At 30.9% G+C, this 19,790-nt stretch overlaps 1 protein-coding gene across 1 annotated transcript in view; it reads right to left on the bottom strand.

Annotated features, from left to right (window-relative positions):
- LOC145328850 (glycine receptor subunit alpha-2-like) overlaps positions 1–19,790 on the bottom strand; it is a 316,261-nt gene that overhangs the window by 99,661 nt on the left and 196,810 nt on the right. The window contains exons 6-9 of the mRNA XM_080172757.1: positions 18,444–18,488; positions 6,483–6,532; positions 2,830–2,906; positions 1,222–1,288 (exon numbers count right to left, since the gene is read on the bottom strand). Coding sequence (XP_080028883.1) covers positions 1,222–1,288; positions 2,830–2,906; positions 6,483–6,532; positions 18,444–18,488 — 239 coding nt within the window. The remainder of the gene's footprint in view (positions 1–1,221; positions 1,289–2,829; positions 2,907–6,482; positions 6,533–18,443; positions 18,489–19,790) is intronic.

Here is a 19,790-nt window from a genome sequence, read left to right as displayed (position 1 = left end):
CTCTAAACCTCTATTGTTTAAAAACAAGAATATATTAACCCTCTAACTACTCTATACCTCTATTGTTTAGAAACAAGAATTTATTAAACCTCTAACTACTCTATATCTCTATTGTTTAAAAACAAGAATATATTAACCCTTCAACTACTCTATACCTCTATTGTTAATAAACAAGAATATATTAACCATCTAACTGCTCTATACCTCTATTGTTTAGAAACAAGAATATATTAACCCTCTAACTACTCTATACCTCTATTGCATAGAAACCAGAATTTATATCTGGTTGGATTGGACACTTTTGTTCAAGTATTATCAGAGTTATTAAAGTTATATATTGAATTATTGAATTCACTTCACTATAGTATAGGATCTCAGATTGCTTTGTTCACATCAAAAAATAAATAATCAACAGAAACATAATTAATATACAGACTAAAAAGTAGCTTTGAGCCAAAGAAGATAAAGTATAGAATTGAAAACCTCAAATATATCTTGGAAAATTGAAGAAAAGTCGCGCTTTCGGAATAAAAAAACTTCTAGCAAAGAATAATAGATGATAAATTAATGTACATATCTAATCTAACAAAATTACCCCTTTTGTAGTTTAAAATTATTGTTTTCAACCAATCAAAATTCATTTAACCTGCAATACTTCAATATAAAACTTTGAGTACCAGTATAATTTACAGTCCAATGTCCCCTCCCTCCATGAACATTCAATTACTTGATTGAATGGGTATTGAAGTACTTTATTTCAAATCTAAAACTGTAACTAAATATGTCATACAGTTAAAGGCAGAATATTTTCTGTATTTTATCCTTTTAAATATTAGATATTTTCTCAATTTATTTAATACAACATCAAAGCTTTTAATAAAGTTAATAAGATGTCTGTCTGTGTGTGTATTTGTAGCTTAAAATATCACTGAACTTACAATCCAGAGAAAGGTTATTTTTTTATATCTTGGAGAGGGTACCTCCACTCTCCGAAGGTAAATCATCCCTGAAAAAATACGCGACCCCAAAAATTATTTTTTTCTTCTTTTTTTTCTTTTGAAAAATAAAATTGAAAATCAACGTTCGACAACCCCTCCCCCCCCCCTTTCCTTAAGTACCACAAAAGGCCTTTAGGGGCGTAACCGCTAGTTGAGCATAAAGTAATTTACATCATTACATGGTAATGCCTATGTATGACTCATCACCCACTCTTTGATTTACCTGAAAATAGCAGACTTGGACATCCAGCGGGAAGGTTTCAAACGTCATTGGGCAGATAAACTCAATCCTAAAATAATAGAAATACGTAAATACCTAATCACTTAATAATACCTAAAATAATATGCATAAATAATTTTCAAATAAATCCTTATACTAAAGTAATAGGATGTCTGTCTGTCGGTGTGTTTGTGTGTTTGTACCAAAGGATCTCGCTAACCGCTGAACCGATCGGGTTCTCCTTAACAGGGTGGCTTCTCATAGGTCCCGGGAAGGTTTATAACTATTTTGGGGGAGGGTACCACCACCAACCCAAGAGAAATCACAATAAAATCGAAAAAAAATTGAAATATTCCCGCCGCACAGTGTCGCTGCGTAGAGATATGAATTTAACAACTGATCGCAACATAGACAAATTATTTCTCAAATTAGATATTTAAAATTAAAAAAAAACATTTAAATGCCACTAGAGGCCTCTAGGGGCGTAACCGCTAGTTGAAAATAAAGGCGGTAGTTTTTCGTTTGTTTTTGTATTACTTTAGGTCTGGTTAGAATAGGTTATATTGGATGCTGGGTAGCCCCTGAAGTGTAGTGACCACCGCAAGGGTTAGGCATTGGAAGACAAAACTAACCCCCTCCTATTTTTATTGATTTATTTATAAAATAAATAAGGTGGTGGATTGAGTGCTCGATAGGCACTTTTGGGGGAAAGTATCAACAATTTTAATTTTTCTATCATTTGGTTTATTTTCCAGAATTTTCTAAACTAGATTCCAAATATAAAGTTTAAAATGAAATTATTAAAGTTTCTTTAAAGGTGTTATCTCAAAATTACTTAAGGAAATTAAAAGATTACTTTTCAAAAACAGCAAATTGACTTCGAATTTAAATTAAAGAAATGATTAACTTTTCATGTCAAACAACTTTAATATAACAAGTTATTACGCCCCTAGAGTCCCTTGGAAGAATGGGGTTTGGATTCGACCCCTTATTTTATATTCAGTTTTGGTAGGTGGTGTTATTTCATCAGAGGCAATTTATTTTTAGAAGGGTGAAAGTACCCCCTTCTATAATACTTTAAATATTTTATATTATCATAATTTTACAGAGTAAAAATTTACACACAAGCAAATTTTAACTTAGAAGTTACTTTATTAAATCATATTATGTTGTAATCGAATATTATAAAAGCAAAAAAAGGTATTCATGGTTTTTGGACAATTGTTTAAAAGCATCTAATGTTTCTTATCCGACACTATAATATAAAACATAACAAAAACAAGTGGTGGCTACTTATACATGACTAGTGGCTTCGTCCCATGCCTCTAGAGGCTTTGCCCCAAGAGGTAATTTAAAAAGAAATTAAGTACCTATGGTGCTGCAACCACTAATTTTAAATTAACTGACTAAAAAAACTTTTGGGGATTTTTTTATTTTTGGTTGGGTTGGGGGTGTCCCACCCCTCAAGAAAATAGCCCAAAACCACCACCATGACCAGTAGGTATATTCCCTGAAGAGTATAATTCGATCGTTTCAGTGGTTACCGATATCTTAAGGGACAGACGGACGAACGGACAGACAGACATCATTCTACTTTGTATTATAGATTACCTGGCCGCAACGGCATGCATAATTTCAGATTCCATATTGATCCATAGTCCTTCCAGCTTAGATAATACTGTTAACGTCTGAATTAAATTTAAATAATTAGTTTGATTATAATACCAAAGATCTTTGAAGACATTTTCCAATACATTTTCTAATATAATGTATTAATAATGGTAGTAAGACAAGAAAGATAATGTCTGATTGAGCCAATAGGAGAATCCCATCGGAACTTACATTAAATCTCATTGGTTGAAATTGTACACATTTCATTACGAACGTATGTTTTTTTTTCATAAACAATACTATCGTCTGCTAATAATATTCCTTTTAAGATTTGACAAAAAATCGGGTCAGAAGCGTAATCTAGATATAGTATGTCTATTAATGTATCTCTCCTTCTAATGAAGTAGCTACACATGTTGTTTAAAAAGGATGACAACTCCATGGAAGCAAAACACAAAAATAACATATGTATATAGACAAACGGACAAAACGGACAAAACGGAGAAAACCAAGAAATCTTTTTTAAAAATAACACATATTATTTGTCTTTTGTAGCGTGAACGACAGACCGAAGCACAAAAAGTTAAATACTGAATAATCTTTGGTGAGAAGGATCTTAATCAGAGGTGGATTCTTTAAAAAAAACTTTTTAGCTCACTCCTCACTAAAATTAGTGAGGCTCGCTAAATTTCTTTGTGAAAATCCTCCAAAATCGCATAAAAAAAATCTTCAAAAATTAAACAAATCTTATTTTAATAACACTTTTCTGATTTTATTTTATTTTTTAATGCGATTTCGGAGTATTTTTAACAAACATTTTTAGCGAGTCTCACTAATTTTAGTGTTGCAGTGAGCCAAAAAGATTTTTAAGAATCCACCTCAGAAAAACTAAAAAGCAGCAGAGAAAATCTCTTTAAAAAATGACTAACGACAGGACAGACAAAGTGAATTATAGAGCAGCTTCGCTACTTAAAAGGTTGTACATTTTTTTCTAAACAATAGAAACTGAGAAAGAGAAAAAGTTTGTTGAAGTTGGCTTCAGCAAGCCTAAGATATTCCCTACAAAACAGCGAGATTTTAATGGCTTTTAATTAGCCGCTATTTTAAACCTGCTTGAGTGCTTTAAAAATGTGTTACTGAAAGTATGAATTGCCATTTTTATAACATGTTTAGACAACCATCCGATTTTTTAATATCCATTTCTTCAGCAAGCTTCGCTTCTATGAAAGATCATTGTTTTTTTAAATTACAAATTTACCCAAAGTTGAAGTAAAAAGGATCGTTTTAAATCTTAAAAATGTACTGATTTTAAAAAAATCATCCAATTTATGTTTAAATATTGTCAATATTTAATATACTATTATTATGGATGTGTTACCCAATAAGCCTCATTTACTATTCTATATTTAGTTATATTTGCCTTTACTTAAGCATGAATTAGATAATTTTAATACTTTTGATGTCAATCTTTAAGGTTTATTCCAAAAATCTGTTTTTGAATTAGGTTGCAATGTATGACAATTTTAGCTTGTATTTAATCTGGAAGTTACCTCACAATAAATTGTCAGACTATATTGCCACAGCAGTGGTGTTCGCACTTTTTAGCAGAAATTATCTTTTAATTATTGTAAATAAATTAAAACTTTTTTTTGATGCTATGACATCTCCTGCAGTATGTTTGTTTTGAATATAGTTTAGTGAAGCATTTTGATTATTTTAGTCACTTAATAATCCTAGTTTCCCATTTCCTTAGAGAGCTTAAAAATTTCACTTAATTTTTAATTATTTTGTTATTTTATTTGCTAAATAACTTATTTGAAATTATATAATTATTACTGTATCCAAGTATAGTTATTTTAGTAGCATACAAATATTTCAAATTGAGTAAAATGCTGGTAGGTATGGGATAATGAAATATAAAAAGTTGGTATCCAAATTTTCATAAAAATGCCAAAACATTAGTTGGCCTAAAAACCTAGATACTAATATAAAATCTTGATTGGTTATTTCAAATAAAAAGTGTCAAAATTTTCAAGGAATAATTTTGATTTACAGAAGGGTAATTTTGTTTATTATTATTAATATTATTAATTCATTTGCATGAAACTTGTAGATAAGCTTTATTTGTGGTTTCCTTCAAAGTGCCTGATGGAGAACCAAAAATAAAGAAAGGGCTAGCTTTTCGATTGTTTGTTCATTATTTTGGATCAGGTTAGGTTAGGTTTTATTTGGAACTGGGTAGCCACACAAGTGTAGGTATAGGGGGGAAAATACAACCCCCCCCCCCCCTAATCTAAATTTTAATTTAAATTTCGTTTCAAAATTCATTTCAGGTAGGCTTTAAGGAACACCCTTCTTCAAAAGAGGTTGGTAAAAGGAAATGAGGGGAGGGGGAGAGAGAGAGACTTTAGATTGCCAAAAAAAACTTTGCAAAATTAAACCACTGCACTGCATGGAGAATGGCGTAATTAGGAGTGGTAAGGGGAATGTTAAGAAACACACAATAATCAATATTGTTTGCTTTTGTTGTAAGTTAATTGTCAAGAAGAATTGTTAGAAGGGTATAAAAATAGTCTAAAACCATCACAAGACCTTATCTAAAAATAAAATAGCATAAAAACACCATTCTGGACTCTATGTGAAGCTTCCCTTAAGTGGAGAACTCAGTCAATAACGTAGTTATGGAAATTTTAAGCGACCAAAAAAACCTTACTACTTATATCATAGGATAAAGCATCTTTTTTAAAACTGTTTTGCTTGCAGTTTTATCATGATAGTCATGCAAAGAATAGAATAAAAGGGGAGAAGTAAAGAAGAGAGAAAGAGAAAGAGAGAGAAGAGAGAGAGAGAGAGAGAGAGAGAGAGAGAGAGAGAGAGAGAGAGAGAGAGAGAGAGAGAGAGAGATAACTAAATTTGCTGACAAAAAGTCACTTTTAGAGTACCTTAACTCAATCTATATATTACATACTAAGAAATATATTTATTCTTTAGGAGCACTATCTCTTCATGGTAAAAATGTAAGTAGCTCCAATTCATCTAAATAGACCATTTCCTATTCTCCTTTAATAATTTTCTTTCCCATCTTTACATCTTATATTCTTAAAATTTTACTTTATATCTTTTATACATTTCTCTCTCTCTCTCTTTATCTATCTAATCTATCTACCTCTCTCTATCTATCTATTGATCTTTTTCTCTATCTATCTATCTGTCTGTCTGTTTATCTATCTATCTACCTCTTTCTATCTATCTATTGATCTTTTTCTCTATCTATCTATCTGTCTGTCTGTTTATCTATCTATCTACCTCTCTCTATCTATCTATTGATCTTTTTCTCCATCTATCTATCTGTCTGTCTGTATATCTGCCTGCCTGTTTGTCTATCTATCTGTCTAACTGTCTATCTATATCTATATATATATATATATCAATCTATCTATCTATCTTTATCTCTCTCTCTCTTTCTCTCTCTCTATCTATCTATCGATCTTTTTCTCTATCTATCAAACTATCTATCTTTATCTCTACTACTTACCCTTAACCCCTTTGGAATGTAAATCAATTTATCTCCAGGTTCTTGTCCATTTAGACCCCTGAACCACTTTTTTATATGTGAGGTTGTCTGAAAAATTTTAATATTCCAAAATAGTTACCTTAAATTCTTTTAGATTTAATATCTCTGCATCTGGTAACCACAGTTCCTGCCACCAAGATCAAATCATTCTTAATTCAATTAGACCACATAAACCAATCCAAGTTTGGAGTATTCCCTTAAAGTGCCTTTTTGAGCACAGAAAACCTACTTGTTTGTTTTATGTTTGTTAGGTCAGGCTATGTAAGGTTAAATTGGGTATTAGTTTTTTTTTTAATTTTACTTGCATAAAGAATTATTTCGTTTTTAATAGTACACATCTGTAGATATTTCTTAATTTATAATTTATTTCCCAATAAAAGAATAAATAACCAGAAAAAATCAACAATATCCAAATGAAAAAAAACTATCTATACTTGACAATCAAAAATTTTCATCAAATTAAAATAATTTTATTAGCATAATAGGTTCAATTGGAGAATTAGGGTGGGTAATTAATGATATCTTAACCCACTAACAGTTTGAACCAGAATAACTATAATACATACAACTGTACAGAAAATCCTATATTAACTTTAACCCTTTACTACCAAAAAAAAATGTTATTTATTATTTATTTTTTTTAATTTTTATTCGCTTCGCCCCTTTTCAAATAGCCTAAAATCTATCGTAGATCAATAAAAAACTTGCCTAAAAATTGTAAATTTGTTGGTCCAGCCATTTACTAGATATTGGCTGACATACAACATACAATTTTAAGAATTTTTGAGAGTACTGTACTCATATGTTTAAAAGTTGGATGAGTTACAATAGATAATTAATTTCATATCCAAAAATTAATTTGACAAAAAATAATTTTGGATAATTAAATTTGGTTTGGCAACAGGGATCTTAAGTGATAAGACAATGGACGATGAATTGACTTTCATAACCAAATAATTCACACTTTCTATAAATTAAAACTATTGTTTAAAATCTTAGAAATGCTAGTCTTGAAGTACCCAAAGTTTTGACCCAACGAATTACGTGGTTATAAAACTTTGAGTCAATTATCAAATCCCTTCCTAGTTGGGCCAAGTAATTTTTAAAAGCGAAGCTTTTCTATAATTAGGGTCGGTCCGTCCGTCCGGAACGGATAGCTTTTTTTCGTTAAATTAGGCATGTTAGAATTGTCCTATCGATTTCAAACTTTGCATGGTGATTCCTGTAGTACTATAATAATTACCATAATGTCCGTACGTCCATTTTAAACATTTTTATTTTTTTTTACTTTTTTGTGATCTAATTATCTGATTTTTAGCGTATTGATTGCTTGAACAACAAAGTACATTGTTATTAGCGAAGCATCTCTATAATCAAATACTAAACATGTAAGTATGTCATTAAACAACATTCTAAATTTAAGCATCAACAAATTTACTTACAATTTTGTTTCTACTGTTATATGTTTATATTCTGATTATTCAGTTCTGATACTATACAAGTGTTAATGTACTCAAATTTTCAATATTGAAAAAAAAATTTCTAAGAGGATAATACCTGATCTTTCTCTAAAAAAGTAAAACTAAAGCCTTTTATTTGTCCTTTTAGACTTTGATATATATTAGAAAGGTTTCAATTCCAAAGGATATTTCCATCGAATTTGCTTGATCCAAAGCAATTTGATTGAAGCAAGTTTAAAAATTTTCATTTCAGAACATTTGCCAAAGATTTTATACTAAAAGGAATCAAAAATAGTTTATAAACCTTTTTCCTGAATATTAAGATTGTAAGTTTTTAATTTTTTTATAAATTATATTCTTTCCAACTTATAAATCTTACTGAACATATTTGCCATAGACAATCCAAACAGACAACCAACCCGATTCTTTGCCAGATGAGAAGGGTAGATGACACTAAACGAATGAAAGGGCCAAGATCTATTTATATGCAATTGTTTTTGAAAAATAACTTTTGAACTTTAAAAAACTGACTACCCGTGATCGTGGCTCAACACATAGCGCATCCGCTCATTGCCAGGGAGGTGATAGGTTTGAGTCTTGGGCCGACACTGCGTCATAATTAAAGACGTTAAAAGTGGTTCCTACTGCTGCTATGTCAGGTGCACGACATAAATAGTAAGAGTATGGGGAATGCCTTAACCCATAAACAGGCGCAACTCACTACCATGTACAGTTAGGACTTCTCAGACAAAGGTCGTGCAATCAAAGGGTTGGTAGTCTGATGAATGTTACTGAACCTAATATCCTTGGGTGTTAGAGTATCGCATCCCATTACACGTAGATGATGTTCTGGATTCTCTACATGATCACTTAAAACGATGGAGAATCCCGCCCTTACGAGGTGATTGTAATAGTATAAAACTTGACTATAACCCAATAAGACGTGGATAAGTTGTCCCTTTTTTAACTCTTCAGTGAAAATTAAAAACAGAAGTTGTTTAATAAATCAGGATTTTAATAAAATTCATTTTAATGAAGACGAAGAAAGTCCCTCAAAATTAAGCATGTTACGTCATAAAAACGAGAGATTATCCATCTATTTTTTAGGGGTTTTCTTTCCCACTCCTTCTCTCCTCGTCCCTAATTTTTATGACGTCAGTGAGGGACTTTCTTCGTCTTCATCTTAATATGCATTAATAATATCTATGTTCAATTTCTGATTTCTGAGGGTCCTTATAAATTTGTTTTGAAACATTGTCCAAATGGCATTAAAAAAACTGGAAATAAAATCCATAATTTCTTTGAATTTTCCTTAAATTTGCAACTATAAGAAAATAATACCTTGGCTTGGAGAATGTGTATTGAACATATTTGACTCACAAATTCCTTACTTCAAAATTAAATATGACGCCCTATTCACTGTAAAAAAAATTTTCCATTATGGCTTCGAAACCGTTCAATATCCAATGGATTATATCCAGTTCTGAGCCATACTTGAAAATCAAGTATCGTGTTGTAATATAGACAATTTTCTACGAACAATGTAATAAATATGATAATTTTAATACCAGTTTTGTTAGCCTGGACATTCGGCGAATCAGGCCAACAATACTTATATTGAACTTATAGCAACACTATACCCATTACCAGAATATCCGTGCGTCCATTTTAAACATGTTGATTTTTAACTTTTTTAACACAGATTGTTTATGTGATATTATCATCCGATTGATCTGTTTTTGGTGTACTAATTCCTATTACAATAAGGTACAATTTCTTTACAGTGCAATATCACCCAATGATTCATATTTTTTACAACCTAGGGGCGTTGCCACTAGCATCTAAAGGAATAATGGCAATAGAATAGTCTAAAACCAACCCTAAGCTTAAATCTAAAAATTTAAACTATCAGAACCTAAATGAGGCTTCCCTTAAATAGAGAACCTAATTTGTTTAGTTACTCAAGAACCAAAAAAGACCAAAAATATTACAATATAAGAATTTTAAGATAAAATTAGCTGGAATAATAAAAGCAGCTTTCTATCAAACGCTTTGCTGGGTTCAAACTGACATAAATTATTAAGAATATTTTGGAGACGAAGAAAGTCCCTCAATGACGCGTTAAAAATGAGTGATGGTGAATGGAGGAGTGGGAAAGAAAACCCCTAAAAAAGAGATTGATAATCCCCAGTTTTTTTGACGTAACATGCTAATTTTTTGAGGGACTTTCTTCGTCTTCAACATTATTATATTATCCAATAACGGTTTTTATTTGTTTATTTGTTAAGATAGTATTAACCAGGGGCTACTATTCAGCCAATTAATATCATTTGAAATTGCAAAAAAATTAAATATTTTGTTGGAGTAAAGTTGGAGTAAAATTTTTTTTTGGTGTAACTAAAAAGGGGATATAAAATGGGAAATTTTCACTTAGAATTGTAGGTCAGAATTACATTCCCATTTCCCTGAGTATTAACCAATAGCCGATTGAATTATCTATTATAGGAAACCTTCCAACAAATCCTGATATGGTTTTAAGCTATTTTATTTTAAATTAGATAGACTCTAAAGTCTAAAGATGCTAAATATATAAGTCAGGTAAGATTTTGAAACCATTAATCGACTTTTTTAAAAGCTTTGTATTTATCAGGTTTAAAGCTATTTTGTAGAAAGGCACTCAAACTCCGGATATCAATCGGTTTTAAAGCCGTAATGAAAAAATATTTATGAACTTTTGAATTGAGCAAAAAAGAAATGTAAAATTTATTTTCAGTACTTGAACTGTAATATATTATGTTCAAGTTTATTCAAAAATATTCAGAAATAGTGTTGGAGAAAATATCCATTTACAGGGAGGGAGGGGACATTGGACTGTATTTAAAACTGGTATCCAAAGTTTTTTGACCACGTAATTTTGAATGTTTCGTTTCAAACTTGTAGTATCATTTCATCGTCCATTTTCTTACCCCTTAAGATTCTGTTAGGAAATAGATTAGAAATTTAGAAATAGTTTCCTTGAATAATTCACCAAAATATGATGGTCTTTCCATTTATCGTTTAATTTCTCATTTAAATTTATTTTGTCTTACTGGTAGTTGCTCAGATAGTACTTTAAAACTTATTCTAGAAAGAGAAATAATTCATTTTGAATGACTGAGAGATGATTTAATTCTTATTATTTCCAAGGGGTTTACCTTATCTTCTTAAAATAAATTGAAACCTGATAATTACTAATACAAAATATTTCTATCTATTATCACTATTGAATAATAAATAGATACGAATTCGATGTGGTAGAGAATATTTATCGCAACGTATTATAGACAGCTTTCCGCGGATATTAAAATGAAATATTATAAAATTGAAATTGATTTTATGAATTTTATTTTAATATTCGTGAAAAATTTACCCTAATTCGATACTATTCATGATTTATTAGTATGGCTGTGAACCGGTTGTAATCAGATTCGAAGAAATATTGGAAAATAATTTCTCTAAGACGATTTCAAAAAGCTTATATGCACTTATCCTTGTTTTTCTAGAAACTTCTTAAGCAAAGCATTGTTCAAAAATATTTTGTTTTCCATAAAACTTTTCCTCTGTCTTCCTATTTCTTTACACCAGGGATGGGGATTAGGCATTGGACTTTAAAATTAAACCCAAAGTACCCAAAGTTTTACGTATTCTATTTTATTACTTTACTTGAATACTAGCGGCTACGCCCCTGGAGGCATCTAGTGGCACTTTTAATGTTGTCTACTAATAATTTCTAAGTTGCGTTCAAGTTTCTACGTAAAAAAATTTCCTCGATCTATTTGTGATTTCTCATGGGCGGGTGGTGGTCCCCTCCCTAAAAATAGTTATAAATCTTCCCGGGACCTATGAGAAGCTACCCTGTTAAGGAGAACCCGATCAGTTCAGCGGTTTGTGAGATCCTTCGGTACAAACGGTCAGACAGACATCGTTCTACTTTGTATTATAGATTGATTGGTTGGTTCTAATCATGTAGTGTCTAAAGTTTTTAACCAATAATTTTAATCTACATAACTGGCAATTTTATTTATCATCATTGTAGATTTAAATAAATTTAACATTCATTGCCCTATCCCCTAAGATCCCTGCTCTACACACAACAAAATAAATGATGCTTTTCATTTTGGGTCAAACTTATTTTACTTTCCTTCAATTGAAGAAAGAAAAGACATTATTTATCCTTATAATAAAGTAACAGGATGTGTGTTTGTCTGTACCGAAGGATCTCGCTAACCGCTGAACTACATTGATATTACGCAGCCTTTTCTGTAATTTGTAGAAAGTTTGAACTTTACCTATGAAAAAAACAAGTCATGCTAGCTTTTGATCGTACATACATTGAGAGTGGCTTAAAGCTTAAAATACCATTCAACCCAAGATATATACCAAGGATAAAATTACCAAAAAAGAATTACTTTTATTTTTTACTTTTTTTATCAAAAAAATTGAGGGATGAAATCCTCCTTTACTTATGTGTCCATTGAGGTCTCTAGGGGCGTAGAGGGTTGGGTATATTTTAATAAAATTGTTGATCTGCTTGTTAATCTTGTAATTGGCTGAAGTTTTCTTAAAACCGAAATCTTTTTTTCGAAGCTATTATTAGAGCTACATAAATTGTAAAAAAAAAGCAAAAGTTTTTCTTTCGAAGCTCTATCTCTGTTGTTTGCCAGCCTAGCTGCAGGCAAAACATTTCTGCAACTAATTTCCACGAAATTTTGCAACATAGGAAATCAAACTATCTACAACTTAGGGTTCTGGGGATAAGTCAATGGAAGATTAATTTATCTTTATATATGTTATTTGGTGTGTTTCCTTCATAGTGCCTTGCCGCTGGGTTAGGACACCGCTGTTTTAAGCTCTAGGGATCCATTGTTCGATACTCACTTTGATGTAAAGTATCTGTAAGTTTCTAACAATTCCTTTCTTGGGTGCAATTAAACTATTTTGTACTTTCTTAATTTTTCTACATTTGTCCTATCTCTGAATTCCTGTTACACCATAAAAGCTATACATTACAAACATTTCAAAATAGACTAGCGGCTACTCACCATGGTGTGTCTAGGAAAAATTTTGGGGGGGGAGGGGTGGAATCTCTTGTGAGGGTACCAAAATATTTTAAATCCTTCTCTGGACCTTTCAAAGCTTCAAAAGGACAGAGAGACAATATGTTACTTTTTATAAGGAAATGAAGAAAATAAAAATATGATGCCTTTTTTTTATTATTCAACCATTTCATATTTTGATACATAAGTAAACAAGGATGACAACATCCATAAAAGCGAAGCACTGAAACGGTAGGACAAACGGACATTAACATTTGTATAGTGTCAGAACTGAATAATCAAAATATAAATGTATAAGAGTCGAACCAAAATTGGATACAGGATGAACATAGTTACGTTTTTAGGACTTGATTAAAGAGTTGCTTCGCTTATAACATTATACTTTGTTGTCCCGGGAATTAATATACCAAAAATCAGATCAATCGGTTAATTAGATCACATGAAAATTTGTTGTTAAAAAAGTAAAAAAATGTTTAAAACATGTTTAAAATGGACGTACGGACATTCTGGTAATGATTATAGAGTTGCTACGCTTTCTAAATCGAATCTAACTACTAAAGGAATCACCATGCAAAGTTTGAAATCGATAGGGCAATTCTAACATGCCTAAATTAACGAAAAAGGCTATCTGTTACAGACGGACCGACCCTAATTATAGAAAAGCTTCGCTTTTAAAAATGTTTATATATCAGGCTTTAACCCCCAAAAATCTAATTTTTTCTGAAATATTTTGTCTATAAAAAGACTCTCTTGCCAACAGTTTTCTTATATTTTTAAAGTAAATCAACACTTTACTGTTCTCTTTGTTGTGCTAATGTGCTGCCCTTCTATTGAAAATATTTACCCTTGATCATTGTTCAGGGATCTAGGGATAGGACAGTGTATAATAAATTGATATACAGCCCAAATTATAATAAACAAAAATACTTATTTTCCCGTAGATTTAATTATTGGTTGAAAGGTTTGGATACTGAGAGTTTGAAGCTGACTAATAAATGAAATGGATGTACCCAAAGTTTTTTAGCCAACGAATACGATTATAAGAGTTTAGGTACCTGTATATTTTGCATTCAAATGTACCCTCCCTCCCTGAACACTTAGTGCTGTTATTGTCACATTAAACAAGTAAAATCTGGATTTAACTAAAATATTGGACAAACTTAAATACTTGGGGGAAAATACAGGAAATGGACATTGGACTGTAAATTATACTGGTACTTTAAAATTTTAAACCATTAGTCTTAATCTACATAATGTGTAATTTTATTTGTCCTTTTTCTATTATCGTCCAATATTATCCGTCAAAATCACTATCTACCCTGATTTATTAATTTCTTATATGAACATTTTCTAAATACATCATAAGATTTATGTATGACTATTAACTGTTCTTTTTTATATTCTTTTTTTTATTGATGCTTCTCTATCAATTGATATTATTGTCCGTGTTAAAAAGAACACTATTCCCGACTGGTCAAAAGGTTCACAATGTAAGGTGAAGGTACAGTGACTGGTACCCTGTGGACCGAGAATATACGCAAATTTTAAAAGTACAAGTTCCAGTTCCACTAACATACTACTTCTATAAATTTATATTTAGTTTATAAAAATTTGTTTAAATATTTCTGAAACTTAAGAAAGCATCATATATACAGATTATATACTGTACAAAATCATACTCTGAATTTACCCGTCAACAAAGGTTCGAAGCATCTACACTTTACTAAACAAACCAATATTTAATCCTCCTCCAATAAGCTTAATTACAAAATGATTTTTTATTTTAAAAGAGTATGAAAGTTTGTATGTGTGCTAAACATGTGCAAGTATGTTTGTATGTCTGTAAAATGTAACTTACTATCTCTGAAAGTGCTAAAAGACAGGACTTAAACTTACTGTAAGGTTCAATGCAATTTTCTTTTAGTTTAATATAATAGGAAAAGGTTTTCTCGTATTCATTCGATTCCGGTGGATAGGAACCGGTTCTCATCTATACGAAAAAACTATGTCTAGCATCGTATTATATCCAGCTTTCTACGAATATAAAAATGTACAATCATAAGATTAAAACCAGTTTTTTTAGCCGGTGCCTTTGGCACCTCGGGGCTAAAAAAAACTAGTTTTAATCTCATAATTGTACATTCTATATCCGCGGAAAGCCGTTTATAATACGAAGCGAGAAATAACTATTATGTGCTGATTTAAAGTAAAAGGGAAATTGTTGTTTTGATTTAAAGTTTGAAATTTGAAATATTTTTTGAGGAAAAATATTCTAAAAAACAAAGCACGTACTTCCATTCGTTGGCTTTCAAAATTTGGAGAATTTTATAAACTTTTGTACACAAATCTTCATAAGGGTTAATTATGTTTTGCACTTATTGTAGATTTACATCAATTTATTGTCCATTGTCTTATCCATTTATTTACATGAAGAAAAAAACACAAAAATTTAAATGATACATCCGTTTACGATATCTCATTGGACATAAATATAGAAAAATAATTGCAATTAACTTTGAAATAACAAACCCCTTTTCAGGAACGTCCAAGTTTAAAATTTTAATGCGGGTAAAATTAGGGATTTCAAAGGTTTGAGGGAAGAAACATTTCCACCCTTGGACGTCTATGCCCCTTTACGAAATTTAAATTTGTATATATTTACAATCTGAAAATCTTTTTCTCGTATTCATTCGAATCCGGTGGATAGGAACCGGTTCTCATCCATACGAAAAAAACTATGTCTAGCATCGTATTATATCCAGCTTTCTACGAATATAGAAATGTACAATCATAAGATTAAAACCAGTTTTTTAGCCGGTGCCTTCGGCACCTCGGGGCTAAAAAAACTAGTTTCAATCTCATAATTGTACTTTCTATATCCTCGGAAAGCCGTTTATAATACGATGCGAGAAATAACTATTATTTCGTGCAATTTGGTTTTTATAAAATTAGTCTTTTTCGCCGAAAAAATTGTACAAGTGCAAAAGATACAAAAGCAAAAGAAACGAATTCAATTGCCTTTGTCTTAAAGTCCTAATTGTGCAGGGAAATGAATTGTGTCTGTTTATGTGACAAGGCATTCTCCCTATCCTTATTAAAACACTGTAACTGACAAAATGTAATAAACAAGATAGATTTGTTTCAAAACGTTTTCCCTTTCTATATATAGATATTATATCTCAGGAAGGGAGGGGATATTGGACGGTAAATTACACTGGTACCCAAAGTTTTATAAACAAGTTTTCATGCTATAGCTTAAATAAATAAACTATATTAGTGTCCACACTTCTAGACCGATAATCTCAATCCATAGATCAAGAGATAAATTTGTTTATCATTATCGGGAATGTACATCAATTTATCGTCCATTATCTTATCCCTTAAGACCCATGTGTATTGTATCTTTGTTTAAGTAGATAAAAGGGGTATTAAGCTCTTCAATATATCTAGTATTGTCTTATTTTAGGGGATACAGGAAAAGGAAACTGAAAGATAAATTAGTTTAGACCATGGAACGAAAAAGAAGTAGCAGATTTCGTCGTATTTTCACAGTAGCTTTTGATTTTAGGTTAGGTTTGGCAAATGTTAATGATTGCCCCACAGGGTTAGGAAAAAGACCTGCAGGAGGTTTAGAGTCCCCAGCAGGGGCTAGAAATTGAAGAAAATATACTGTGAAAATAAGACGAAACCGCTACTTCGTTTTCTTTCCATCATCCATTAGTTTTTATTTAAAACTAGAATAATATCTTGTCATTTGCTAAACAAAAAAATCATCAAAAACATAAATTTTGAAGAAAATCATTTAAGTTTCTTGAAGACGACATATGTACATACTACAACCCCAATCATGTTAAACATAATTACCCGTTCTTAAAAAGTATTGTTTGAAAAGTTTGGTCACTGCTAGTTTAAATAAAAGTACCCGAAGTTTGGGTAACAAAAAAAATAGTGTCAGGAAGTATTTTTTTGAAGAAAAGAATGATAATCTTAAAAAATAATAATTTGTATTTGATTGATATATCCCTATATCACTGTTTATTCTTAAACAAACATTTTATACTTGTGATAACAAGGATGATACAAATAGAATTGTAGCAAAGCATGCACAACTGAAATTAAAAACTTTATAATACTAGGGAATTATTTACCAGTATGGCTTTGTATGGAATTAGAACGAGTTCTCAGCCAAACTGCTTCGTATCGTATAACAGGTAATTTTCGACAAATAGTGAATCATATTATTAATACCAGTTTTGTTAGCCTGGGTTCAATCTTACAATTTTCAGTTTAATATCCGCGGAAAGCAGGCCCAAATACGATGAAATAGATAACTATTCTTAATACTAAAGGCATAGAATTACAAATTAACAAATATGGTTTCTAGATTTCAAATATATTCTTACAACATACAATGTATTTGAAATTGTAAGTTAAGGTATTGAAATTTCAGATTAAATCTTAAGTACTGTTGTCTTTACAAAATTAAGATGTAGGCAGGCAGGGAGAGAGGGGATATTTGACTGTAAATTACACAGGTTCCAAAGCTATATGACCTCTTTATCTTTCAATATGGGGGTTGGGTCTTAAGAAAAAGTATTATAGTAGCAAAAATTAAAAATGATAAAAATCACGAACTTTTGAATCAATTCAAAGAGTATATAATATATATTAGAAAAGCAAATATTGAAGACCAATTTTAAAAATTAAAATCTCCATATTTTGCCGCAAGGCATAAAATATTTGATGTTATATAAATCTTCTAAAATATATTAAGAAATCTCCCAGATAGGATTTTAATGAGGCAAGTCTACTCTATAAGTCGAATATATATATGGATCTGTCTATTTGCTTGTACTGTAAATTAGACCTGTATCCAAAATTTGTAAACAATACCTGTTTAGGAATATTTTCCATTGTCGTATTCCCTAAAAACCCTGCCTGCCTATATTTAAAGACCTAGCACAACCAGAGGTGAGTAAAGGGTTGGTGTATGCCCCCCTCCTCCCCTTGTAAAATTGAGGAGTTTGAATACACATTCCCTAGTTGTCTCTGCACCTCTCGAAACCCCTTGAAACTTAAATAACTCCCCTCTTGTAATCTATTATACACCCCCTTAGCCTAACAACAGTGGTGATTATCCCCCCCCCCCCCATATAAAAATTACCTCTACCTTGGGGGGTGTTGTAGGCACCCCCAACCAATTAGGATGATGTTTTTACCCCCCCCCCCAAAAAAAAAAAATAGGGGGGGGGGGAATACCCCCCAAAATTCCGACGCGCCTCGCGCGCTTTATTACTTTATAGATTTTTTACCAACGCCCAAAATCAAAAGACTATATAAATAGTTCCACCAGATTAAAACAGTTCAAAACCATGATAAAAATACATGTTATAGTTTGCAATGGCAATTAAATTAAACAATGCACTGGGTGTATCTATTCAAAGAAGTAACATTTCCCAATTATTAAAAAATGATTGATTTCCTTGATAAATGATACATCCACAGGTATTAGATCATTTGCTTCTTCGCCTTAAATATAGATAAAATAGATAAAAAGATAGATGGATTGGTGTATGTATGTAAATAATTGATAGACGAAAAAAATTTAAATGTACTATAAGTTTAAATAACTTTTAAACAAAATAAACTTTTTGTATTGTTTAAAAAGTTATATGAAATATACCTATTTCTAAAGCGTTGCTTTTCTACATATTATATTATTTTCCTTTTCAGACGGTTACCTTTTCAATATTAGAATACGTACTAGGGGCTCTTGTCAGAAAAATGGCATAAAAACTTCACAATACTTATTTCAAAAAGTCTGAATAAAGTATATTTATTATTCCTTGAGCTTTGACACAACAACAAACTTGCTTTTCCTTGTTTTAAGCAAAAATTTGTTATATAATCTAAAAGTTTCTATTTTGTGGGTTTAAAGAAACTAATCTGAGTTTCAAAAGTTTTATACCAATTTCCTTTAACATTTTTGTTTGATTATTCATTTGATCCCCCCCCCCCCCCCTCTCATCCCCTCTTTAATCGGTACACCGACAAACCTCTTACCACGACAAACGTCCTAAACCTCATAATGCGACAAACATCCTAACGCGACAAACCTCCTAAAGGGACAAACGTCCTAATGCGACATCTCTTCAGTAAAACGTCCTAAAAATTTTCAAAAACTATGAAATATAAAAAATCTTCCAAATTTAAGGACAAAATCATCTAATTGTAAAAATATTTAACAATATAAGATTCAAAATGGCGATAAAACACAAGGAAATATTTTTTAACTGAAATTTATTTTTAGAATAATTTTAACCATAGGCTAAATTTTAAAAACTGTCCCGACAGTTTTCCCAAAGTCTGTAAAGGCTATCAAATGGAATGGTTTCGAACCCGATACAGCCGTGCATTACAAAAATAGACCTTTATTTTTTTTAAATAAAAAAAAAACATATATATTTCCTCTTATTTTAGAACATTTTTATTAAATCAAATTTTGTAGATTTAATTTTTAAAACAGATTAGGACGTTTTACTTAAGAGATGTCGCTTTAGGACGTTTGTCGTTTAGGAGGTTTGTCGCATTAGGACGTTTTTCGGTGTACCCTTTAATCCTATTTAAATTTTTGTTAGCCTAAAATCTTTGATGACTTTTATTAGATAAAGATTGGTTTGTACAAACTGGAACTTTTCCACCATGATGAGTAGGGATAATTTTGTTTATTATAATTAGGGGTGTACAGTACATCAATTTGCCATGCATTGTCTTATACCTTAAGGTCTCTTGGGTATCTAGACGGTCCATATTAAAATTGAGGGAAAGTAC

The sequence above is a fragment of the Acartia tonsa genome, chromosome 9 (assembly GCF_053477335.1).
Source record: "Acartia tonsa isolate MP-2025a chromosome 9, ASM5347733v1, whole genome shotgun sequence".
NCBI classification, from domain to species: Eukaryota; Metazoa; Arthropoda; class Copepoda; order Calanoida; family Acartiidae; genus Acartia; species Acartia tonsa.
This window is presented reverse-complemented; position numbering and strand designations above follow the sequence as displayed.